At 40.7% G+C, this 27,191-nt stretch overlaps 1 protein-coding gene across 2 annotated transcripts; it reads right to left on the bottom strand.

Annotated features, from left to right (window-relative positions):
• Positions 1-5,147: 5,147 nt before the first annotated feature.
• Positions 5,148-20,339, bottom strand: DNAJB11 (DnaJ heat shock protein family (Hsp40) member B11). Of its 2 annotated transcripts, XM_065876192.1 has the most exons (10): positions 20,079-20,339; positions 17,275-17,431; positions 13,416-13,513; positions 11,501-11,633; positions 9,551-9,693; positions 8,644-8,726; positions 7,914-7,971; positions 6,669-6,780; positions 6,057-6,216; positions 5,148-5,597 (listed from the first exon to the last, which is right to left on the bottom strand). In XM_065876192.1, the coding sequence occupies exons 1-10, from the start codon at positions 20,144-20,146 to the stop codon at positions 5,533-5,535; spliced, it is 1,077 nt and encodes a 358-aa protein (XP_065732264.1). In that variant the 5' UTR covers positions 20,147-20,339; the 3' UTR covers positions 5,148-5,532. The 2 variants fall into 2 exon arrangements, with proteins under 2 accessions (XP_065732264.1, XP_065732265.1); XM_065876193.1 differs by lacking the exons at positions 9,551-9,693; positions 11,501-11,633 and having other exon boundaries at positions 5,508-5,597; positions 20,079-20,316.
• Positions 20,340-27,191: the final 6,852 nt, after the last annotated feature.

Below are 27,191 nucleotides of genomic sequence, written 5' to 3'. Positions count from 1 at the left end.
TACATTTAAATAACTATGGTATACAGAGTGAAGTAAGTCAGAAAGAAAAAAACAAATACCATATGCTAACACATATATATGGAATCTAAAAAAAAAAATTGTTCTGAAGAACCTAGGGGCAGGACAGGAATAAAGACGCAGACATAGAGAATGGACTTGAGGACATGGGGAGGGGGAAGGGTAAGCTGGGACGAAGTGAAAGAGTAGCATTGACATATATACACTACCAAATGTAAAATAGCTAGTGGGAAGTAGCCGCATAGCACAGGGAGATCAGCTCCGTGCTTTGTGACCACCTAGAAGGGTGGGATAGGGAGGGTGGGAGGGAGACGCAAGAGGGAGGGGATATGGGGATATATGTATACGTATAGTTGATTCACTTTGTTATAGAGCAGAAACTAACACAACATTGTAAAGCAATTATACTCCAATAAAGACGTTAAAAAAAAGAGAATTATCTGTTACAAAAGCTAAGTTTAATACATTGGAAAGACTCAATAAATACTAAAGCCTTTAAAAAAATAATTATGGTATATAAAACCTCCAATTTTGCATCTATATTCTGTCAGAAAGAATGACGTTTGAAACATAAAGGGTAGAATGAACATCAGTAAGAGCAAATGGAAGACCAAGAGGGAAGAGCTGATTACAAAAAACACTTATTAACACCTCAAAGGAAATTATGTCTTCTGGACTAGACAGAATCCCAGAGTACTGAGAGGAATATAGAGGAGGTTGTTAAACACGGCTGTGACTTTGAGACACTGTGGAGGGGTAAGAGGCTGAAAGACTGGAGATGGGTGATTCTTCCAAAAGCTAAGAAGGTGACAGTCAACTTAGGCATCATTTGTAAGCACGTAGATGAGAACGTGCTGATCTCTAGGACCCAATATGGGCTTGCTAAGAAGAAGTCATGTCAGATATACCTCATTTCCTAATAGGTTGTTGTATAAATGCATTTCAACAAGGCCTCTCAGCATATCCTTGTGGACATGATAAGAAATATGGCTACATGCAAAATTAGTTATTTTCATGGAGGTTGATATGACTATATGCCAATGTTTTGATGAATGGCAACCTGGAGAGAGGCTTTCAGTGGCAAAACCCAAGAGTTGTCCTTCAGTTCTTTGGTCAGCACTTTTCTTCACTGTTTGGATAAAAATCTTGATGTCTCAGCCAATACGGCGGACAGATAACATCAAGCAGAGAGGCACAGACAGAATATTGGATGATTGAGTGGGGATCCCAAAACACCTTGACAGTCTGGACCACTGGACTGAATTGAATGAGAGGTAATTGAATAGGGAGGAAAAGGAGGTCCTTCATCCCAAAGTGCTAGTCAACTTCTCTCGTGTTGAGAAGTAACCTGGCAGCAGCGCTATCAATAAAATGATAATATGAGCTACACATGTGATTTAAAATTTTCTAGTATCCACATTTGAAAAAGTAAAAAACCAAAACCACCTCAGGTGAATTTTATAATGTATTTTATTTATCATTCTAATAATATATTTCACTAAATATACCCAGAATACTATCATTTCAACATGTAATCAATATATAAAATTGAGTTACTTTACATTCTTTATTTTGTACTGTATTCAAAATCTAGTGTGTACTTTATACTTATAGCACCTCTCAATTTGTACCAGCCGCATTTCAAGTGCTAGCTAAGCCACATATGGCTCCCGTATTGGTCAGAGCAGCTTTAGAGGGTTCTCATTGACACTCAGCTCTGTGACTGCACTGCCCTCTACTCATGTCATTCTCAGGCTCGCTGCATCAATAGAGGTACCATACCTAAAGTTGTACCACTCATAAGTACTGGTTTCATTTAGTGGAAAGAGAAAGGGTCTGGGCTCTTTGACATATAAATCACTGTGGAAGCTGTACCGGTACCCACTGCCTGTGACCTGTAGTCAACCCTTGATCATGAGTACTGGTACCATGTCAGTGACTAAAAATCTAGAATTTTAAAAAAGTGAATACTCATCAAACCATTTTTTCCTCTCTGCTTATCTCCTGGAGTCCTTGGATATGTATCTTTGTTCAAGGTAGACGTTTTTACTGGAGCTAATTGCAGCTTATCTTTTGTCAAGGAATAGAGTAAAATCTTCCTTCCATTTCTAAGAACAACCAATGCAACTTTTCCAGTGGTTTTGTTTCCATATCCTGTTCCCTTTTCCAAAAACAGTGATTTCTGAGCACTAACACCCATCTAGGATTCAGGAATCTGGCAACATAAGCAATAGTGAATGCAGCTGAGGACCAGGAATTAAACATAAATAAATGTGTAGCTAAAATATGTTAGAAATCACAAAAGCTCAAATTAAAATATATCACCCTTCATTATTCCCATTTTGCAGGTGAGAAAACTGAGGTTCAGGGAGGTTAACTGGCTTGCCCAGTATCACAGAATTGAATCCCATCCCAGGCCAACCACCCTTTCTGCTTCATTACATATCTCATTGGAGTGACATTTTTCCTTGCAGGGGTGAAGACATTATTATTTGTTCTCTCACCATAACTACCTAGAATACTTCTTCCACACCATTTATTTTCTCTAAGTAGAAATCATGAATTCATGGTAGTTAAGAGCACATTCTCTGAAGCAGACTGCTTGGCTTCAAATGCCAGACCCACACTAGTAAGCTGTGAGATGTAACTCATTTCCTCATCTGCAGATTGAGGATAATACTCCCTCTTCCATACAAACAACCTCATCTATATAAGGCACTTGAACAGAAACTGGCACATAGTAAGGACTCAATAAATACTTGTTACTAAATGAGTAAGAGAGCAAGTTTTCAGTTCTTCACTTGAAAACTCTGTAACACATAGAAAACTTCGGCTTGAAGGGAACATATACTGACCGTTACAACCTCCCAAGCCCATTTCTGGTAGGGAGCTTGCTGCCTCAGGGACCACCGCTCCATTTTTGGGCAGCATTAACTTCTGGGAAGGCAGTTGTACCTTAGTGCAAAAAGCTTGGGCTTTAAAGCCTGGTTTTACGATCTTCCTGTCATCTCCACCACACCACCCTGTTACTATGCTTTATTACAAGAAAATCTTTGATACAAGTCTTTCCACATTATAATGTGCTTCAGAGAAAGCACTTACAAGTAAACTGAAGCTCACAAAGAGTCAATGGTAAAAGAATATTCTTTTTTAACTCATTCATTCATGGCCATCTGGACCATGGATAAACAGTAGTGACAAAGCCCCGTGAACATTCTTATTTACAGAAAAGCGTTATATCTGGGGTCTTTCTAGCTAAGAAAAATAACTCTAGTTTGGTACGTGACCGACTCTTGCAAAAATCTTGGAAAAAATCAGCAAGTGCAAAAAATGATCAAGAGCTCTCCTGGGCTAAGATATAGAAGAGAAATGTTGATAATTATTCCTAAGAAATTTTTAACTACAGCAACTCAGTACATAATGAATATTAAATATACAAAAGTTCATGAAACACACATATGTATTAATATGGTGCACTTGATTTCTAAGATAGATTTTCAGCATTTCAAATAAGCCTCTGAATTTTGTTCTTTTTCTTCACAAGTGAACACACAGTTGGATCACTCAAGTCCATATAGTGTCTGGGAGCTTCCCTGGTGGTGCAGTGGTTAAGAATCCGCCTGCCAATGCAGGGGACACGGGTTCAGGCCCTGGTCCAGGAAGATCCCACATGCCGCAGAGCAACTAAGCCCATGTGCCACAACTACTGAGGCTGCTCTCTAGAGCCCACGAGCCACAACTACTGAGCTACGTGCCACAACTACTGAAGCCCGCGTGCCTAGAGCCCGCGCTCCACAAGAGAAGCCACCACAATGAGAAGCCCGCACACCGCAGCAAAGAGTAGCCCCCGCTCGCCACAACTAGAGAAAGAGCCCGCGCACAGCAACGAAGACCCAACACAGCCAAAAATAAAAACAAATAAATTAAAAAAAAATAGTGTCTGATTGAGGTTAAAAGGTGTGCTTGTTCTTTTTTTTTTTTAATTTATTTTTGGCTGCATTGGGTCTTCATTGCTGTGCACGGGCTTTTCTCTAGTTGCGGCGAGCGGGGGCTACTCTTCGTTGCGATGTGCGGGCTTCTCGTTGCGGTGGCTTCTCTTGCTGCAAAGCGTGGGCTCTAGGCGCGTGGGCTTCAGTAGTTGTGGCTCGCGGGCTCAACAGTTGTGGCTCGTGTGCTCTAGAGCACAGGCTCAGTAGTTGTGGCCCAAGGGCTTAGTTGCTCCATGGCATTTGGGATCTTCCCAGACCAGGGCTCGAACCCATGTACTCTGCATTGGCAGAAGGATTCTTAACCACTGTGTCACCAGGAAAGTCCCGGTGTGCTTGTTCTTAACTGTTCTAAATGGATGAAATTTCCTCCCCACCGCCTTTCTCATAATTTTTATAAAACAGGGCAAAATAAATGAAAAGGCAATAGCAGCATTGGCTGCTGTACAGCCAAAGGTGGGAATGTTGCTGGAACCAAACTGATGGCTAGAAGGCAGCTCCACACACACTCTGCAACAGCAGTTGTTCAACAACATTGAAACATTCACTAGCTAAAGTAACATAAAGAGTGTAATTTGACTGTATAATGTAGAAAAGGGAAGGAGGTTACAAAGTCAAATATATTGACGTCACATACCACCTGAATTAGGTTCCACTGGGAGAAGCAAATACAACATGCAACTCTACTGCTTCAAATTCATTTTCTAGGGCCGACAATAATCCTAGTTCCTAACACAAGCCGAACACTTTTCAAACATGAGGTCAACTGAGATTGGATACATGAAAAGCGCTTTCTAAACAGTAGAGTTTCCGTGTCAGATTTGATTATTCCCAAATTAAATGAGAGGGAATATACTTTCTCAAGGACGATTAGGTGGTTGTGTGACCTTGTTTCACCTACTCCAATCTCTAATTTTCTTCAGGCTCCTTTCTAGAAAGTGCCATGTGTGTTTAATTGGGTACAGCGACTGGATCTTCATCACTCTTCCACAGGTTTGTGCATTCATCTTGCTTGATGGGAGGAAAACCCAACTAGCTCACAGGCCCCAAGGAGGGAAATGAGGCTGATCAAGGAAAAATGACCAAAATGGAGGTGGAAGAGACAACAGGGTAACTACACCAACAAGAAAACAGGAGTCAAGAAAAAATTAACAACAAAATTGTATTTAAAAACAGACTTCTCCAGCTGGCATTTCGAATGAAATAGCTAACAATTAACTCCAACCCTTTATACTGTGTCTTTTGCTCCTGGAGTCCTCTTGCAGCTTTAATTCTTGAAACTCAGGCGGCAGCACCAGACATAAATCCCCAAAGGGAGAGGTATTATTAAACCTTTTGCTGGTCATTCTTTTCTCAACACGAATGGACAAATTCTTAAGCCCTCTTATTCATTTCATGACGATCATTAGAAGAAAAAAAAATTAAACCAAACTTGCATATTGAAAATGAAAACAAAAACAAAAAACCCTGCAGATAATAAATATCGCTGATTCACTTATTTTAAAACAAAGTCCAATTTTATTCACTCTTAATATCCTTGCAGTCCATTGTATACCTTCTGCACTGATCCTTGATTCAGCAGCTGTTTGATACCTGAGGGAAGAATGAACAAATGACTCCGTTAACAAAAAAATGACTTCCCCAGAGTTTGAAGAGCATGTTTCATGGGGAGGCTCACAAAAGGCCTTATGACAACCAGGGATCTGAATTAAACAAGTAACTACCAATGTCTAACTTTATCGCATGTGGATACCCATACATGCACGTCCAAGGTGACCCCCTGTCTTTGTGTCTCAGGCACACATACCACACATACCTCCCACAAAATCCGATAAGAGGCAACTGAAATGGACAGAAAGCTCTTTAGCTGTCTTCCATTCCTTCTTCTTTGTCCTCTTTTCCAGTTTTGACCTCTCTCACCTTTTCCTTTTTACTTAGGACCCACTGACTGGGCCCTCTTCTCAATCAGTCATTACAGACTTCACCCCTAAGCCTCTAATCCTTCTAATGTAGACCTCATCTTTCCTTGAACAGTAAATATTATACCCTCACCTTCTCTTGCTTCCTCTGATAACTGTTCTTTTGGAAAATCCACATCGAAAGTGATTATCAAAGAGCCCTTGATGTTGTTGTTGTCAAAGTTGGGGAGCCCTTCCCCTTTCTTCCATAGCTTGGCTCCTGGTCTGGTGATCTTATCCCGGGAAATATGTACCTGGAAAGCAAAGGGGATGGACTGGAGCAGGACTGGTACTCTCGAAGCACAACACACAGCTTCCAGTGGGTACTGGCGCCCAGAGCCCATGTCATGGCTCAGAGCAGCAGGATGAAGGGGCAGGGGAAACATCATTAGGACAGTGCGAGCCAAAGAAAGAGAAGGTTTTCAAAAAGAGAAAGAAAAACGAAACACGTAAAAAAGTAAGGCTTTTACCAACGGAGACTGTAAAGATGAGACTGCCAAAGGCTGTGCAATCACCTCTGAGTAGCTGAGGGGTCTGCGGCGTTGTTACTGCTACATGTTCAGAAGCAGAGTGAGGAGAGGTGACAGGACAAAGCCTGAGCACTTAGTCCCCGTGCCTCCAAATGACCGGAGTGGCTGAAGTAACCTCAACAGCAGCCATGTGACGGCTTGAAAAGGACCGCAAGCGGGAGAACGGGTTTGCTTACCTTGTGCCCATCCAAGTGAGCAATATCCATATCGAAGCCCACCAGAGATTCCACGAGGGAGATTGTCACGTTTGTGTATAAGTCATCTCCTCGCCTTTCAAATATTGGGTGCCTAGAACAGAACAAGGTAAAGATCATTAACTTCCAAAGTCTTTCTTTGGGAAGAGTTCAAAAAGTTTTTAGAAAGATCATGGAAAAGGATGAATGCCACTCTTTCAAGAAATAGGCATTTATTAGACACTCCTTCGTGTATAGTATTCATCAAGACTGTAAAGTAGCCTAAGATTTATTAAACCCTAATCTTAAGGAGCTTATAATCAGCAGAAGTCAAAGCACGTAATTAAAATACAAGTAACTAGATTATGGAAAAGAGAGAAGGACAACTTCTGGCTGTGGGACTGGGGGAGAAGGGCATCAGGGACGGGTCCTGGGGGGCTTCTAGAGCTGGGCTTGTAAGGCCTGATCAGCTCTGAAGCTGCAAATAAGGTGGGCGCAGGGGAGGGTGGGGATAGGGCAAGAGGGAATTCTGGCAAAGATAAGGACTTGAGAAGGTACCAGGTTTATTCAGGGAACAGTACATGTGCCAGTTTCTCTGGGAAGTGATGGGAAAGACAAGGTAGGTGAGGAAGGTTGGGGAAAGATCACCGAGATTAAAGAGTGCTATGAGGGAAAAAAGTCCTTGGCACTGGGGGCCCATTTCTCCATATTTGGGTGGGAACCTTGTTTCAGTGAATCCTTAGAAACAGAGGTATCACTGGTTTCCAAAGTGGTAACAAGAGACAAGTGATAAACAAGAAAGCCTGAGTCCCAGGTAAAATTCTTATGTAAGGAGAACTGCACGTTGAAGAGAAGCCAACCAGAGAAGCTGCCCAGCAGCTGCAGGTGATGTCACAGAAGCTCCTTTCTATGGAAAAGTCTCCCATTCTTGTATGGGGCCGTATTTCCTCAGTTAAAATCTCTGGTCTCCTTGTCTGCCTCTCTTTCACAGCTCCTTACTCATAATACCGATGCTTTCCTCCCAACATCTTTTGGACTTGGACTTGGAAGTAAATAAATAAATGGACTCAATCCTAGGCTCCAACCCCAAATTTTCAGTATGGCTATAGAGTTACATATTTAGGGTATTAAGGGCATGAAACAGAGGAAAAAGTCTGGAAGTGCCCTGGTGGCTACCCATATTTCTTTAACCTGACTCCTCTGAAAAGCAAGGGCTAAAGAGAAGGCCTCTAAACTGAGATTACTTACTTGACAACTTTGATTCGGAACCGTAAGTCTCCTGGCTCTCCATCCACATGAGGCTCACCTTGTCAGAAGAGAAGAGATTACAGCACACTGTAAGCCACGCAAGTTGAACGCTGCAAATCTATTTAGCAGTTGAGAGAATTTTCTAAAGCCACTACCTTAGGCTTTGACTGTCAAGCCTATCTGTGAGAGCAGCGTGTCTACCTGGTTATGTCAAGTCTCAGATTATTAGCGAGGATCACCTGGGACTCAGACACAGCAATAAACAACTTGACCTACTTCCTAAACAAGGAATGATTCACTGGTCACCTGAATCTGATGTTTTAAAGCTATTTTTCTTCTAGAGATTTAAATTTAACCCCTAAGTGAGGTCTGAGAGCATCTTATTAATGCCAACTAGAGTTACATAACTTCTTTCATTGCTGAGTTAAAATTAATCCAGTAAGTTCTGAACATTTAAACTTTGACCTAACTTAGGCTACGTGGCAGTAACTTTTGGCCATGATAGTCAAAGGATAAACAGTAATGCTACTGCTTAAGTGGACCAGCCAGGATGCTTAAGGATGGTCATAAAAAGGCTTTCTGTGTCCTAAAACTGACTGAAGTGTGTTGGAAATGATATATGCATTTACTAGGTGGCCATGAGGTATGGGGTGAGGTGGGGGTGGGAGGTGTACATAAGCAGGCGAGAGCATAAAGTTACAATAATAAAACGTTAATATCAATATTTCACCTTCTCCAATAAAGGGGTACTCCATGCCATCTCTCACCCCAGGTTCAATTTCCACCTCCAGTGTTCTTTCTTCATTCACTAGTCTGAGACAAAGAGCATTTAAAAGAAAAAAAAAAAAAAGAAAATATAAACCAAACCCCAGATACAGATAATAAAGTTTTATCTACTCAATCAGACCTTTTCTCTTGGAAGACTATCCTGTATCCCTAAATGACAAAACCACCTGATATCCATTTACACCTTCCTCCTGCCAAAAGCCAGGGCAAAGCTACTATATATCACATAACCATGCGACTGCTGACTCCAAAAAAGCCTGCAGTAGATTGATTGCCTTGAAGTGAGTGATCAGTAACAGAGAAAACTACCCGCATTTACATAAATGTGCACCCGAAAGGACAGCATCACGTTTATCAGAAAATCTAACAGAAGAGTTTATCCTATTTGATTTTTTTCACTGATCCCACAAATAACTGAGCTAGTTTTAATATATACAATTGAAGGTTCAATTAAACAGTTGTATTTATAACATAAATCAGCAAATACTACTTCTCTAATCTGAAATGTTAGCTGTACACATAAGATTGCTCTAAATATTCCAAGTAGGAAAAAGGAAACATTCCAAGTAGGAAAACGGAAAAATATCAACATTTTTGTTAAGTATATTCAGAAATAAAGGGCACTGCTTATTAGTTCATAAACATAAAAGGAGATATTCTTAATAGATACTTTCGGAAAAAATTAAACTGTACATTTCTTTGCTCTATCCTCTGGCAGAACATGAGGGAGAGAGAGAAGGATGGGGGAGAGGGAGGGAAAAAAAATCTAGGTATGGACCATTGGCATTTTATTAGACAAATGAGATGATTAAAGTGTCCCTTGGCAGAGCAAAGAAGGTGCTTGCACTCACTTGACATTCGGGCACTCGTCGCAGACCACCTCCTGGGTCATCTGGAAGCGGCCGGGGCCCAGCTGGGTGGTCCGCATCTCCTGCCTGCAGTTGCACTTCCGTTTGCCAGGGGCCTGCCTTGCCACGGGTTTGTTTCTAACCACCTAGCAAGTACACACACAGGATCAGCTTCTCTCTTGTGTCCCACAGCCTTTGGTTTCCTCACCAGATCGGGACTCTGTGCACCTGCTGGGGTTCGCACTTCCCCTTCTCTCCCAAGCCATCCCTCAGGGAGACCCACAGCTGAGAGAAGTCTTGGAGGAGTTACAAGTCAGCTCCCACATAGGAGTTGAGCAAATGGATCTTTCACTGACTCAAATTCTAAAGTTGGAGAAGAGAGAGGAGGGTAAGAAAGAAGAGAACTGAAAGATAGTATGTATGGAATCACCTTTTCTAAGCCATGACAAAATACTACTGAGTTAAAGTAGTGCACAGAATTACTATCTCTTGAGAAATCTGAGCTGTGTAAAGCATAAGCCCTGAAGAACAACCACAGCCTTCAAAAGCTGGTTTGTGGCTTCCACCCCAGGATTAGTCATGATTAACCTCATGAAAACACTTCCTTGTTTCAGGCAACTCAATCTGGCAGTGTTTTCCAGTGCTGTCTCGATTCAGATACTCTAACCCATAAGAAAAGACACAACGATCATCTCCTTGTAGCTGATTGCAATTAAACATTCTGATCCCTCTAAATCACTAGAAACTAAAATATATGAAGAAATGTACTCTTGATTTTGCCTGTTCAGTCAAACACCTAATCACAGGGCACATGCTCAGGCAGTAAGATGACATGAATGCTTGGAGAAAAATCCCTCAAAGCCTACGAACATATGAAAGCCCAGGTCAACGGAGTAAATAACAATAACAATAATTACAGCCAACACTTTATAGCACTTAGTATGTGCCAAGCAAGGCCCTAATCACATATATTTATGAACTCATTTAATCCTCATAGCAGCTTTATGAGGTAGATGCTATTATCTCCATTTTACAGAGGAAAGAATGAAAGCACAGAAAGGCTCAGTAATACGACCAAGGTCACATAACCAATGTATGGTAGAGCCAGGATTCTAAACCAGGCAGTCTAGCTCCAAACTCTGTGCTTTTAATCACTATGCTCTCTCAAGGTAATTTTTTCTTAAAAAGAACCTACCATGGAGGCATTTAAATAGCAAGGTCATATACATCCTTTACAATAATTAGATTGAAAAGGAATTTGTTTAGGAGCATGCTAACTGCAAAGAGTGATGCACATTATGTATTAGCAATGATGACAGACAACAGGTCTGCAAGGGAACATGGGAAATTAATCTTTTTACCTGGATATATGTACAAGACTTCCTAAAAGCACAGCTTGGAACTGAAAAAAACTGGAGGTAACCTACATGCCTATTGTTGCAACGTGGTCACAATGAAATTCTATTCAGCAGAATTATAGCTATAAGCAAGAACATGGATGAATTCTGACAATATTAAGAGTAAAAAAGGCCAGTCTCAGAAGCTAATGTATAGTATGGTATCATTTTTACAAAGTCAAAAACAGTGAAAGTAAATATATTATTCAGGTATTCCTATATATGTAATAAAACAAACAAACACGAGTGGCAAGGGAACAATAAAGACAAAACTCAGGATATTAGACAGTTACCTGGGAAAGGAGGCAAGTGAATGGAACAGGGAAGTAGCATGTAGGTAGATATAACTCCTGGTATTGTTTTATTTAGTTCTTGGGCTGAGTGATGAGTTCATGAAATAATAACAGCATATCATGAACCAAGAATTATGATTAATTCAATTCTATACACCTCCCCACCCCCTAAAAGACAGAGAAGGTACGTAGAAACCTCTTGTTTTTAGTCATAAGAACACATTCTGGGAGTCAATAGGAATAGCTGTATAGTCTGGACTTACTTCTACAAAATTTCCTGCATATACTTCTTCCAAAGTGACTTCTAGATCTACAATAATATCACTTCCTCTTGGAATATTTCTGTCTTGCTGACGAGGGGTTCCTCCAAACATGAAACCAAAATCTCCAAAGAAGCTGTTGGTAAGTGTAAAATTATCACGAAAAGAAATCAGAGTTCACCTCTTACAATTTTAGTTTTCTTCACATTGATAAAATATTGTGTCCCACCAGTGAGCAAAACTGAAAGACATTTTAATACATTGGAGTCATACATCATACACAATCTTTAATTTATATAATGTCAACTATATTGGCCCTACTACAAAAAAATTTACTTTTTAATATTGTCCAGACATACAGTACAGTGTATACAGTATGCCAATGAATTCTTAATCAATGAAAAAATAATCTCTCTCAATACTGACAAATATCAGGATATAATGGAGACATTGAGAAAGGGTATAGTCTATATACATTCACGTATTGCCAAACCTAATGGTAATTTTGGACATTTGTAGTGTTCACCTTTACATGCTTTTTTAGAAACTAACTTTGCTGAAACAAGCTACTGCTTTGTACAAAAATCTTGGATACATAATTAAACTAAAAAAGCATCAGCCTTAGTAAAACTCTGGATCTTACAGAAAAGGAAGTTCTGGTCTCATAAGACCCAAATTAATTTGTGTTAAGTAACAGAAGCGTCACTTTGAGATTACTATAAACAGTGACCTTCAATTGTATAGGAGTTCTAATCTTGACGTTAAGTTTTGGTTATTAAGAGCCTCAGATGTTAGCATAGTGATGACAAATATACAACAACCCCAACCCCTTCAAAAAATAAAAACAGAACCCATCTTGGTGCATGGATTCCCTGAATCTTAAATAAAAGCAGAGAGGGAGGATTTTGGTGGGGAAGGAGCAAGGGCAGAGCCTTTTTTCTTTCTGGCATCCTTGGGTATCACTTCTAACTGCTAAGGGGTTCAAACAGGACACTTCCCTGGTAGGCTACAGCAGCCAAATCAATCCTGGGGAAGAGAAAGATTTCCTAATAATATTACTCACACATCGTCCTAAGTCCTGAAAATCTACTGTCACCCCCAAACACTAAATGAGGGAAGCTGTTGTAGCAACAGTGATTCTTACTTCTTTTGGTGAAGCGTTCACAAATCTGAAGAAATCTGAGAATCTAAAGAAAATTCTCTTTGAGAATCTGAAGAATCTGAAGAGAATCTGAAGAAAGCAATGCATCCTCTCCCCATAGAAATGCATATTCAAACATCTTTTTATTTATAACTTGACTTGAAACCCTAGATCAAGATCTCCTATTTATGCATCATCAGGACATATGAAAATTCAAATGCTCAACAAAGAGGGGCTCAAAGAGCGGGAAGGAAAGATGTTTATTATTCCAGCCTCTCAGCACTCCCAGAAAGCTGGGTCCAGCAAGGGATGAAGAGCCTCTAACCCAACTCCTTCCAACAATGCTGATTATCATAATCATCCCTCTCTTGTGGATAGGATGAAGAGTCAGCTTTGGGTATGTGAGTAGGAATTTCTCTCTCCGCTTATAAGAATCTCCTTTGCTCATTAAGTGGTTTGCAGATTCTAAGACAGCAAGGAGATAAAATGAACTGGTTTCCAACATATATCCCCCCCAACACAGTCAGGGTTGATTTAATTGATATGGTTGGCTAGATGGACATCCCTTTTAGTGCCACCTGTCTTTTCTGGAGCTTTGTGAAAATAGAGGAGTATATTCCCACAGAAAGGATGATGAATGACCTCTTGGTCAAGGATCAGTTGAGCTGTACTCTTCATCGAAAGCTTCTGAACAAGGGAGCAAGGATAATTCTTTAATAATCACTAAGTGATCCATTCTCAGACACTTAATACCCTGCAGATAGATAAATTACTTACTGTGAAAAAATGTCTCCATGGGAGCTCTGATGCCCATCTTTTAATCCTTCTTCACCATAAGTATCATATTGTTTCCGTTTCTCACTATCTGACAGAACCTGGGGGTAAAAGCCAGTGGAAGAAAAGATTATGAGTTGGTAATATTCAGGTAAGGTGAATTCACATTTATGTTTTTGTTTTTTTAAACTCTGATACTGTATGTAAAATTTTAGTGGAATTCAGTTTTCATTATGTATGGTATTAAGGCATGTTTATAAAGTTATTTTCTTTATCAGACTAAATTCTCTGATCAGTGCCCATTTTGTAACTTTCCACAATGCTCCATTCATGTTTTTAATTTAAATTTATCAAAACTCACCTAACCCCATAAATATCATGCTGGAGATTAGCGACATGGCTATGAATGTGAGGGCAGTAACAGGAAGAGGTGAGATGAATTCCTCAGGTTTAATTCCCATGTAGTTTGACTCCAGTGTTTAGGCTGTTAACCACTATGTTATATTCTCTCTCTAAACTATAAACTAGGACATGACTATGACAGACTGTCATTAGTCACAGAAGCAGTAAATTAGGACAGCCGTCAAGTATGCTCAGCCCTACACATCTATACCATAACCCCTGCACCCCACTACCACACACACATTAAGAGACTGGTAAGTCAAGGGACTCCAATGACAGGTCTCCAGAAAGCTCTACACTGCAATATTTTCATATTCCCTTTTCATTCTTTTGATTCATGTAGAAATCCATTTGTGGAAGAATGCTGTCTGCCACACACAGACAGCATTTGAGATTGAACTGCAAAGAGTGAAAAGGGACACTGCTCTATGAAGGACGCTCAAGCTCAATTTCACAACTTGAAAAGACTTTCTGAAGTTTTAATGGTTTTAGAAAACTACATACTCAGTCACAGGTATATGCTTTCTCATTGGGACCATTCCATATATAGAACTAAAGAATGTAAAACAAAATAAGCTTCAATGTTCTTCAAAATCTGCCCTCCCAAAAAAAAGCTTCCCATTTACTTAGAGCATTCTGAAATATATGCACATATATAACTTTGAAAATTGAATAACTTTATGTTATTTGATATTCTTAAATGTCTATTTAGATAGCAGACTGAAGGAGAAAGTTATTTCAAACCCATACTTGTGTTGGCTCAGGAAACGTGAGGTTGGAAGTAGATGGGGCTTGTTGACTCAGCAAAAGAAAGGGAAGATCTAACTGGCGTATGTAAATAGGACACACTTTTGGCTCAGGGCCTGAATGATGTGTAGGGTGCCACAGCAAAAATCTACTAACATTTAAGATACATTTAGAAGGATAAAAAGAAATTCAGTGTACAAGAGAGTGAGCATTCTTAAAAGCAAAGACAAATGGGTTAGTCTAGAAGTGACCAGAGTACTCAACTAAAGCCACTGTGATAGACCAGGTGAGAAAAAAAATAGTTTGGTAAATATCCTAAAAAATAGCCACTTTGGGGAAGTAGAAATGGGCAGAGTTAACTTTAAAAACAAAACAAAACAAAACTCATTATTACGTGATCTGGATTTCCAATATTTTCACTTTCAAGTCTACTTCTCTGTTCCTGTCTTGGCAAAGAAATGAACCCCACATTTGGGTCCATAAGAAACACCATTTCAAAACCCCAAAACAAAGACTATTTTTTTAAGTCAGCTTCTTTTTGGACATAGGAGGCTTCTGTAATAACTACCCCCAAATTACTCTTAAAGTTATCTATTACCATTCACTTACTCCTCACTTTTCTTCTGTCTAAGGAATGCAACTTTATTCCATAGTCTTGGAAACTTTTATTATTAAAAGAAAAAAAGGAGTTTCTTAGTTGATTGGCCAACCAACCAGAGTCTCAACTAATTAAAATGCCAGTAGTAATCCCAGCTCAGTAGAAAAGACAGATTTGTATTCACAAAAGACTCTTCAACTTTACTGGGATTCTGATTTGTGAACACTAATTTATCTAAGGACCAAAGGCAGGCAATCAAGTGAATGATACAAAGCAAAAAGAAAATTTGAACTAGTGACCAGAAAGGTTCTTAAGAGTTAAACTGCAATGTCATGAATGATCTATGTATAGCCTTGCCTAGGTCATGGCTAAAGAACATGGTAGAGTCTTTAAAGAGCATGGTAAATTCTTAGCAACAGCTTCCCCAGAAAATATTTTTGATTATTGGGTTCCTAGCAAGCAATGGGAATACTCATGGGAAACACAGTGCGAAATATGGAATCCATATTATCAATGAGAAAGAAAATATTACATACAGTAATTTAGGAGGGTCCACCAACCCTCTCAAGTTTATTTGTGGGCCCGAGGTTAGGAACTTTGGTCCTACAGGTGTTGAGAGAAGAAAGGGAAACCCCATTAGTTCTAGGTTTCATCTGGGTATATAAGTCACTGTTTTGGTTCATTCACTTCTTTAACCTAGGAGGCCTTGGGATCCCTTCCTTCTGGGTTTTTTCCACTAAAATATTTTTCAGATTTGTTTTCAGTCTTCTCACTATACAGGGATTTAATTTGAATTCAGAAGTTGTAGCTCTCTGACTTTTGGAGTCAAATTATTTTTTTCTGTGCCCTTTTAGAAAATGTGAATAAATGGTGACTAGAATTGATAACACTGTATTGTATAACCGAAATTTGCTAAGAAAGCAGAGCTTAAATGTTCTCACCAAAACAATAAATATATGAGGTGATGGATTAACTAGATGGGTGAAATCCTTTCACAATGTATATGTGTACCAAGTAATCACAATATATACTTTAAATATCTTACAATTTTATTTGTCAATTATATCTCAATAAAGCTGAAAAGAAAAAGTATAACCACAGAATAATAGTATTCTATTTCTAGGGGAAAGGTGAATTGCAACACACACAAAACAGCTAACTCCTAAATTAATACATATGAAAGATTATCAGTGACTTATTTGTAAAATTTTTTCACCACAGTGTTGAAAGGTTCTGTGTATAATGGTTTTTCAAATAGTAAAAAGATTATTAAGCATTCAGTAAATATTCCTGTGTTGTTAAAAAAAATTTTTTAAATGGTAAGAAGTATGCCCAGCTCTACTATATCTCAAGGTGTCCTAATGAAGATTAAATGAGATGATACACATGAAAGTATTTTGACCTCTAGATTACAAGTTGCAAATTCAAACTACAGCTGTGTTTTCTTTGATTTGCACGAAAAAGAAAATTTTTAATTGAATTAGTTACCAACATTTTACAACCAGGAGAATTTACCAAAAAAAATCAGGATTTCCACTCCTCTTGAAAAATTAAATGATCTGGCCACGGTGTGCAAACACAGTGTTTGCATCTGTATATGGCAAAAACTGGCTGGTGTTGAATAACAGCTGTTCCCTTGAAATGCGGCAAGAAGTCTTCAGCTTGTCACAGTCCTCTTCAATCGCTACTGATTCCTAACATGGAGGTAGAATATCCACTCTCCTGTTTTATCTTATACCTGCCCTGAATGTTATCTGCCTGATCCACATGGGCACATGTGGATTTGCAATCCTCATTTAGATTTTATTTCTGTTTCTGGCTCCAACTCTCAAACGGATTGATTGATCATCAATCTACGTATTAACCTACCGATCCTATTTTCTTTCATTCGTCTTTTTCAATATTACTCTCCTTAATAAGACAAATACTGAAATGAAAAGGGCAGGAAGTAGCACCTACTAACATTAATGTACAATATAGCATCAACTGCTACTTTTATCTACTGTCAAGTTTTTTTTTTTAAAGTGACCTGAAAAATGGGAGTGTTACTCAGCGTTACATGGTTTTTTCTGTATCTGTAGGTTTTATTCACACTTTATCCTTTTCCTGACTCACCTCATAAGCAGCACCCAGATCCTGGAATTTCTCCTGCGCTCGAGGATCATCAGGATTCCGGTCAGGATGAAGCTGCAGGGCTAGTTTCCTGTAGGCCTTTTTAATATCCTTTATAGAGGCACTGCGAGGCACCCCTAAGATCTTATAGAAATCTCGCCTGAGGGTGGGGGAGAGGGAGAAGATACTTCATTGAAGAGTTAATACATTACATTTTTAAAAGTGAAATTTTTTCCTTTACATTTAGGTTTGTGTCTGAGCAAAGAGGTAGGAAAATGAAGGTACCCACGTGACACATGAAAAAGAATGACGAAAAAGAGAACACACCAGAATTTGTAATGAGTTTCATATTGAAGTAATCACAATGAGAGGCTATGTACTTTTTGAACAATACTAGAATTATTCAAAATATCTCTGGCATTCTTCTCTTAGAACTACCTTTAGTCAAGAAAGTCATTTTCTTATTTTATGGTCACACATCATTTTCAACCAAGAACTGTATACTCAAATTGACTCTTTTTTCTCCCCTATTATTGACTTCAAATGACTTTTGACTGCTTCCAAAGGTCAATCTCAAAGGATGAATTTCTTTGTTCAAAAAGATTATGTCACAGAAATGTTCTAACAGTAGCACTCTTGGAATGTTAAAGATGAAGTGACTGAAGTTAACTTCAGAGGTTAACACAGAGGTTAAGTCAAAGCCCAAATAAAAAGCTTGAAGAGAGAACAACACCCATTTGAATGGATGAGTTGTGGAGTTTTTTGCTGAGAGAGAAAATTTCAATTTTGCAGTCATTACTAGTGGTTATACTAGTTTGTCTAGGTCAAATCTTAATTAGAGACAGCTGCTGGAACCCATATGCAGGCGCCTATAAGTCCCAGCAGCTGCAAATATGTACATGGCATGAGCTAGAAGATAAAGTGGAGATCCACTGACCTCCTTGCCAGGAACTATGTTGGAACCAAATTAATTGTAAAGGGAATCTTTGCAGGAAGGGCCAATGGGAAGACAGAATAAGACTAACAAACTTTTAGGGCAGGGACCATAGCCAGCCCACAGAAGACACCAATAAATATTCGTTGAATGAAATGAATAAATAAGCATGCTCACAAAAGTCTATTCATTTTGCCAGAGTCACTTCAGCCAGCAGAAATTACTCTGAAAATGCATTCTCTCAACCAAAGGGATGGGAAAGTTGTTCACAGGGAGATGATGTAGTAATGATGGTAATTTTAAAATGCAGTGGGGAAAAATGCATTGGGGTATCAAGATCCACATAATATATGACAGAACTTTTTAAAAAAATGTATTTCATAAGCTCTTAGTCACACTTCAGGAAAATCATTTAATCATTTTATGTATAAATTTTAAAAACTATCACTGACAAGGGGTTCCATGAGGATTATTTAGGTGCTTTATCGCCACACCCCAAAAATCTGCAAAAACTTGACATCTCTTGAGACAAGAACTAAATAAATCAAAAGTTTCACTAATGTTAATGACAAAAGAGCTAGCTATATAAAAAATGAGGCTTAGGATATACTTAATATAAAAATGGTTAAGTAACAGCTGAGAAAAATACAGGGAAAAGATGGCTGGCATAACTCAGCATCAACATGACGGTTCCCAAGAGAATCCTTTAGGAAAAACTGAAGTTTATAGCTACAGTACTAACAGTATTTATCCTGACATCTTGTTTAAACAACTTAAGGTACCCATTGCTTTACGTGCAAAAAGTACTAACAAAAAACATGTTAAAAAACCCAGTAAAGCATTACCTAGGAGAAGTTAATTTTTTTAGAAATTTAATGTTTCACAAGAAAAAAAACTCAACAAAGTTGAAGCATATATGCACAGGGAAAAAACTTTTAAGAGAATAACAAGTACTTAAAGTTTAAAGCTCTGCTAGGTAGTGCTTTCTACATTCAGAGCAACCTATAAATTTGTCAAAAGCTAAGACTTTACTATTCCCCGCATTCTAAAATATGAGCCTGGCATATCATACCCTGTGGTCAGCAGGCCTACACGATAGTGGATCTTATTAAAGGCCGGAGAATCTCAAAAGTTCAGGTGGTCCTACTTCCTTCAGACAGGTGGCACATTATCATCCTCATGTCACAGATGAGAATTGAAATGTTCCTTCAAGGTCACATAATTCGTAAGTGGGGTGGGGGTGGGGGTGGGGTGGGCTAGAATCCCAGTCTACTACCTATGGGTGTAGTAGTGGAAATGTTTTTTCCCCGCTCGTAATACCATTCAGCTTCCTAAGAATGCTCCATGGAGAGACAGTGAGGCATGATGACAACTCAGGCTCAGCATGTCAAGAAGCTGAGAAGTACAAGGGCTCTCCCAAGGGTCTGCCTTGCTCCCTCAATCCAACTTCCTTCAATCCCAGCATGGCCTCCCTAACCTGTCCTCCCCACTTCCTCACTTGGCCTGGCATATAACCCACCCACTTAATGTCCGCCCAATGGCTTGTTGCAGGGTCAACACTGCATCGTCCTCTTCTCCAGCTCAGCAGCCCCCTCACACCACGTTGCTTTTGGCACTGCATCCAACCCTCACTTCTCTAGGCAAATCTAGCTCTAGGTCTTCTGGGTCTAAGCCCCTCTCACCCGTATCACCCTCTGCTCTCCTCTCCACCCCACAAGCCTGGCCCACGCTACCCATTCCTCCGCTCCACCGCCTCACCATAGCAACGCCGCTCTCCACTCCCCCAGTCTAACAATGCCCCCTCCTCCCTCAAGCCCCCTCCCCAGCCAAGACTGACTTAAGGGCCCCGTGCCCGCGGATGCCAGTTCCTCACCCGGCGATCACGGCCCCGATGAGGTACAGCAGCAACAGGCAGAAGGTGCCCAGGTTCTGCGGGGCCATGGTCTCTCTGTGCGGGCCCCTGACCCCCGCACCCTTCACAGCCTCCGCCGCCGCCGCCGCGTCGGCTCGCCAGCCCACCCGGCCCTGAGAGGCCGCCTCACGCCGGAGTCTCCGACTTAGTCGGGAGCGACACCTAGCTTGCCCCCCTCCTCTACCAGTCCACTTCCCGGGAGTCCCGAGTCCCGGCGAGAGAAGCACCCAGCGGGCCAGAGCCAATCGCTGCTCGGGACATCACACGCGGCCGGCGCCTCACAGCCAATCAGCGCAGTACACTTCACCTCCGAGGCGGCGAGGCCGGCCAGTTAGGCTTCGGAACTACAGCCGCAGCTCCCGGCCAATTAGAAGGGGAAACGTCAGAGAATCGTGCCGCTGCAGGAATCCGCTCAGCCCGGGCACCTGCGAGTCGCAGAAAATTACGTAAAGATTGGCGGTGGGGAAAGGGTTCCAAAAGCCGGCATCGCGGTACACAAAGTTTCCCTCCGCCCGCCTCCTTGGACTCTCCACCAATCACGGGGCTCCTCCTCCAGCACTGACCAATTGCGGGAGGGAGGTTTTATCTTGGTTACGAGTCTCGGAATTTCATTCACCTAGAGCTAGGCGCTGTACGCCGGAGAGGAAGGACGCGGGCGAAATGGGCGGGGACAATGACTCCACGCCAACAGTACGGCTGATGCACAGCTTAGATCATATTTTATCTTCTAACAAACCTAGGAGAAAATTGTCTCGGTTTCGCAAAGAAGAGGCCTGATGAGGAGTGGCCCTGGAAGCAGACTTAGGTTCGGATTCAGCCTCCACCACTTCCTAGCGGTGAGAACATGCTCCCTCCCCGCTCCCAGCCTGACACTAAGCTGCTTTATCTACAAACCTGAGGCAAAGCATTTACTGGTAGTGTTGTGAAATTTTAGTAGGAGAAAATCTGTAAACCGTCTAGTACAGCGTCTGGCACATAGTAAGCACGCAAAGAACAATAAATATTACAGTTAAGAAGAAAACGGATTCCCCCCCCCCCCATTTTTGCTCATTTCAGTAATTGCACCACCTAGTTGTTCACTACAAAACTTTAGGTGTCTTCCTTGATTCTCTCCTGTATCCCCTATCCAAATCTTTACCTTTAAACCATATATTGAATCTGTCCACTATTCTACATCTCCACTACCTCTCTGGGCTAAGTCACAACATCTCCTACCTGGCAAGGGCTTCCTAACTGGTCTCCCTGACTCCACTCGTAATATCTTAGTATCTTTTTTTCACCCCGTCCCTTCCCCCTGCCATGATTTTTTACAAACATGTCAGATCATATAATTTGTCTGCTTAAAAGCCTCGAATGGCTTTTCATTGCACTTGCAATAAGATCCCAAGTCTTTATATTTATACTAGCTTATAGAAACATTATTTCTCAATAAAGCTGGGGGAAAAGAACAAAAATCTTATATGATCTGTACCCTCACCTAGTATACTCCTTACTACGTTCCAATAAAAGTGGTTTCTTTTCTCTTTTCTGAATACGCCAAGCTCATTCCTGCCTAGGGCATTTGTTCTAGCTGTTCTCTGCCTGAAACGCTCTTTCCTCAGATCCTAACATGGGTGACTCCTTTTTAAAGTCAGATAACAGCTTAAATTCACCACCTCATAGCAGACTTCCCTGACCAACCAATCAAAATTAGCCCCTACTGAGTCTCTATTCTTACAGTGTGCTATTTTATTATTTCCATCCCTGCCCCCCACACTCACACACATTGGAATGCCACTTTCATGAAAGCATGAATCTGTACTGTTTTGTTCACATCTGTCTAGAACAGCAACCTAGAACAGAGCTTGTGACAGAGACAAAGTCGCTTTGACTGTGATCTTCGTGTGCTGGCTTCTTATTCTTCAGGCCTCAGCTCAGATTCGGCACTCACCCCTTTCCCCAAATTTCGTAACACTTACTAACAACTGAAATTATTCTATTTTATTTTCCTAATGTATTATCTATTCTCCCTATTAAAATATACACTCCAAGAAAGCAAGAACCTTATCTGTTTTGTTCACTGCTGTAAGCCTAGTGCTTAGCACTGTGCCAGACACAGTGCAGAGTTAAGAGGTAGACCAGGTTACTGCTTTCAGGAAGATGCCTACTAGGGGAGAGAGGCCACATAAAAGAGGAACTAAATTGCATTTTATGGTCTTATTTACCTTTGTATCTCCCACACCTAGAGAGGCCATAAACAAACTAAGAAAGCAGGAAATGACCTTTCCTTTAACATCAGGAACAAGACAAGGATGTCCACTCTCACCACTATTATTCAACATTGTTTTGGAAGTCCTAGCCACGGCAATCAGAGAAAAAAAAGAAATAAAAGGAATACAAATTGGAAAAGAAGAAGTAAAATTGTCACTGTTTGCAGATGACATGATACTATACATACAGAATCCTAAAGATGCCACCAGAAAACTACTAGAGCTAATCAATGAATTTGGAAAAGTTGCAGGATACAACATTAATGCACAGAAATCTCTTGCATTCCTATACACTAATGAAGAAAAATCTGAAAGAGAAATTAAGGAAACACTCCCATTTACCATTGCAACAAAAAGAATAAAATACCTAGGAATAAACCTACCTAGGGAGACAAAAGACCTGTATGCAGAAAACTATAAGACACTGATGAAAGAAATTAAAGATGATACCAACAGATGGAGAGATATACCATGTTCTTGGATTGGAAGAATCAATATTGTGAAAATGACTATACTACCTAAAGCAATCTATAGATTCAATGCAATCCCTATCAAACTACCAATGGCATTTTTATGTAACTAGAACAAAAAATCTTAAAATTTGTATGGAGACACAAAAGACCCCTAATAGCCAAAGCAGTCTTGAGGGAAAAAAATGGAGCTGGAGGAATCAGACTCCCTGACTTCAGACTATACTACAAAGCTAAAGTAATCAATATGGTACTGGCACAAAAACAGAAACATAGATCAATGGAACAAGATAGAAAGCCCAGAGATAAACCCACACACCTATGGTCAACTAATCTATGACAAAGGAGGCAAGGATATACAATGGAGAAAACAGTCTCTTCAATAAGTGGGGATGGAAAAACTGGACAGCTACATGTAAAAGAATGAAATTAGAACACTCCCTAACACCATACACAAAAATAAACTCAAAATGGTTTAGAGACCTAAATGTAAGACCAGACACTATAAAACTCTTAGAGGAAAACATAGGAAGAACACTCTTTGACATAAATCACAGCAAGATCTTTTTTGATCCACCTCCTAGAGTAATGGAAATGAAAACAAACAAATGGAACCTAATGAAACTTAAAAGCTTTTGCACAGCAAAGGAAACCATAAACAAGAAGAAAAGACAACCCTCAGAATGGGAGAAAATATTTTCAAATGAATCAACGGACAAAGGATTAATCTCCAAAATATATAAACAGCTCATGCAGCTCAATATTAAAAAAACAAACAACCCAATCCAAAAATAGGCAGAAGACCTAAATAGACATCTCTCCAGAGAAGACATACAGATGGCTAAGAAGCACATGAAAAGCTGCTCAACATCACTAATTATTAGAGAAATGCAACTCAGAACTACAATGAAGTATCACCTCACACCAGTTAGAATGGGCATCATCAGAAAATGTAAAAACAACAAATGCTGGAGAGGGTGTGGAGAAAAGGGAACCCTCTTGCCCTGTTGGTGGGAATGTAAATTGATACAGCCACTATGGAGACCAGTATGGAGGTTCCTTAAAAAACTAAAAATAGAACTACCATACGATCCAGCAATCCCATTACTGGGCATATACCCAGAGAAAACCGTAATTCAAAAAGACACATGCACCCCAATGTTCATTGCAGCACTATTTACAATAGCCAGGTCATGGAAATAACCTAAATGCCCATCAACAGACAAATGGATAAAGAAGATGATATATATATATAAAATGGAATATTACTCAGCCATAAAAAGGAACGAAATTGGGTCATTTGTTGAGACGTGGATGGATCTAGAGACTGTCACACAGAGTGAAGTCAGAAAGAGAAAAACAAATATCGTATATTAACGCATATACGTAGAATCTAGAAAAATGGTGCAGGTGAACCAGTTAGCAGGGCAGAAATTGAGACACAGATGTAGAGAACAAACGTATGGACATCAAGGGGGTAAAGCCGCGGGGTGGTGGTGGTGGTGGTGTGATGAATTGGAAGATTGGGATTGACATGTATACACTGATGTGTATAAAACTGATGACTAATAAGAACCTGCTGTATAAAAAATAAATTAAATTTTTAAAAAAGCAGGAAATGACCAAAAATCATAATATGGAGTTTTAGAGGAAGGAGTTATGTTCCTATGATGGGTGAAATCCAAAAAAGCTTCCTGAAGGCGGTAACATGTAGGAAAAGCTAAGGGTTAAGGAGCTAACCCTGGTGGCTCTCGCTTCAGACATCCTGGGGTTTGTGTCTTAGCTCGGTCTCTGTGTTACTTTCACCTCTCTAAGCCCTCATCAGTAAAACAAACGTACTTAACTTAGAGGGCTCTTAGGAAGACTGAGATAAGATACGTAAAGGTGCTTTAATCGGTGCCCAGCCCACAGTAAGCATTCTATAAATGTAAACTGTCATTATCATTATTGTTACTGATCAAAGCGTGCTGACCTTACCAGCAGCTAGTGGCTGACCACAGCTCTGTGGAGCAATGGAAAACTTCCTAATACCCTGAGTAGAAAGGCACGACACCACAAAGCGGCCGGATCTGGCTCCACGTTCCAGCATCAAGGACTCTCAGCCTCAGCCAACTGTTTCCCAAATCGCGGAAGAAGTACCGGGCCGCTCTAGCAACGTAGTCGTCCAGCTCTCGGTGGTGCGAGGCCTTGCGCTTGCGCAGTGGGTGGGCGGCGGGGCGGGCCGGTCTGGCGGGCGAGGCGCGGCTGCGCGCTGGGAGATGCGGCCGGTTGGCCCCTATCTTCGCAGGTAACCGTGCGCGGGCCGGTGCCAGGGAAGGAGGGAGGAGCCCATCACGCCTCGGGCTCGGGCTGGGGAGGCCGCCTTCGCTCTCGCCAGGTCTTGGGTCCTCTACGGACCCTGTAAGCTGGGGCTTCTCGGTTTCTGAAGTGAGATCGGGGCGCGCTCGGGCGGCCCACTCAGAGTCCCATCCTGGACCGCGTCCTACCCCAGAGAGCGGACGAGGTGGCGGCGAAGCCTCGGTAGGACCGCCTTGGGCCTCACGCCGATTTCCCTGCCTGAATAAGCCGGATCCCAGCGCATCCCAGGGGAGCTCTTGAAGAGGGAAGGAGCCCCAGTTTATGTTTACGAATTTAGCCCTCTCTAGTTTCGAGGTTAGAATAGAGGGTTCATCCCCAGGTTCTGGCTTTTGATTGCTAACTTCAGGGACAGGAGTCAGTACCTCACAGAGCAGCCTATTTTCATTTTGGAGCGGACTAAGATCTTCCTCACAGAACTTTCATCGTCTGGTGTTACTCAGAGGGACGTTAAACCATTCCCAATTTGGAAGACAGCTGCCATCTACTCTCTCACACCCTTCTTTTGGGTTTATGCTTCCGTGATCTTACACCTGGTCCTTAGGTGACCTTCCATTTAAGGCCATTCTGGTCATTCCCTTCTGGATTCACTCCTATTTTCCAGAGTCTCCCAAAACTGGGTTCCTAAAATACATTTGTAAGTAACACAGTTCTCAAGTCAGACAGACTTGAATTCTAATCCAGGGCTCTGCCAACTCAAGTATGTGACTTTGGGTAAGTCCCTTAACTTTTCTAAGCCTCCGTTTTCTCATCTGAAAATGGGGATAATCATATGTATCTCCAGGTGGTTGTGCGGATGAAAGGCGAAGAACATGAAATACTTAGAATGCTACCTGGCACATAGTAAGCACTCAATTGATGTCAATTACTTTTTGAACAGAGAATTCCCAAAAGAAGCAGAATTTTCTTAAAGTCAAATGCAAAACATAATAATAGCAATAAAACATTTTGATATAATCAAATTGATGGAACAATTTGATATAATCATTTTGGAAAGCAATGGTAATATATGTCAGGAGCTTCAGAAATCTCAGTTACTTCATTTCACAAATGCACATCTGAAAATTTTCTCTGGGAATTAATGATCATGCAGAAAATATGCAGAAAGATGGTGATTATAGCATTATTTATAAAAGTGAAAACATTTAAACATTTTTTAGTGGAAAATTTTAACATACACAAAAGTAGAATAGGTAAGTGAACCCCCATGTATTCATCATCCAGCTTCAACAATGATCAATAGTTTGCCTATCTTGTTTTTGTGAAAAATTTTAAACCTCTGAAATGTCTGAAAATAGAACAGTTGAATAAACTGGGGTACATTTATTTAGAGTGCTATTAAGCTTTTAAAATAAGACAGAATTGTATTATAAAATAATACAGAATATATAGTATTATCACAACTATGACAATTCAAAAACTAATATCTAACCTGTGTAGAAAAAAAAGCAAGGAAGTACAGTAAAATATTAACTAGTTTCCCTTTGGTGGTGGGACTGTGGATGATTTCCTCCCCTTCTATTTTTACATATTTAACAAATATTTCCTAAAAATCATGTATTGTTATAACAAACAATGAACAAACAAAATCTAAAAATATTGCATCTGAACTAAGGACAGTAGAATATGCCAGAGCAGGTTCGCTGTTATAGAGACTAAAGATGCTTTGACTTTCCTTGATCTATTTTTGCAGCCTACGTTTACCTGAGCATTCTTTTTCTTTTTTTTTTTTTTTGCGGTACGCGGGCCTCTCACTGCTGTGGTCTCTCCCATTGCGGAGCACAGGCTCCGGACGCGCAGGCTCAGCGGCCATGGCTCACGGGCCCAGCTGCTCCGCGGCATGTGGGATCTTCCCGGACCAGGGCACGAACCCGTGTCCCCTGAATCGGCAGGCGGACTCTCAACCACTGCGCCACCAGGGAAGCCCTACCTGAGCATTTTTGTCTGCCACCCTGTGCTAGTGCTTCATATTGAGCTCATATGGTCAGCTAACACGTCCA

The sequence above is a fragment of the Phocoena phocoena genome, chromosome 4, assembly GCF_963924675.1.
Source record: "Phocoena phocoena chromosome 4, mPhoPho1.1, whole genome shotgun sequence".
Classification (NCBI taxonomy): Eukaryota; Metazoa; Chordata; class Mammalia; order Artiodactyla; family Phocoenidae; genus Phocoena; species Phocoena phocoena.
The sequence above is the reverse complement of the archived record's forward strand: the minus strand, read 5'-3'. Positions and strand labels throughout refer to the sequence as shown.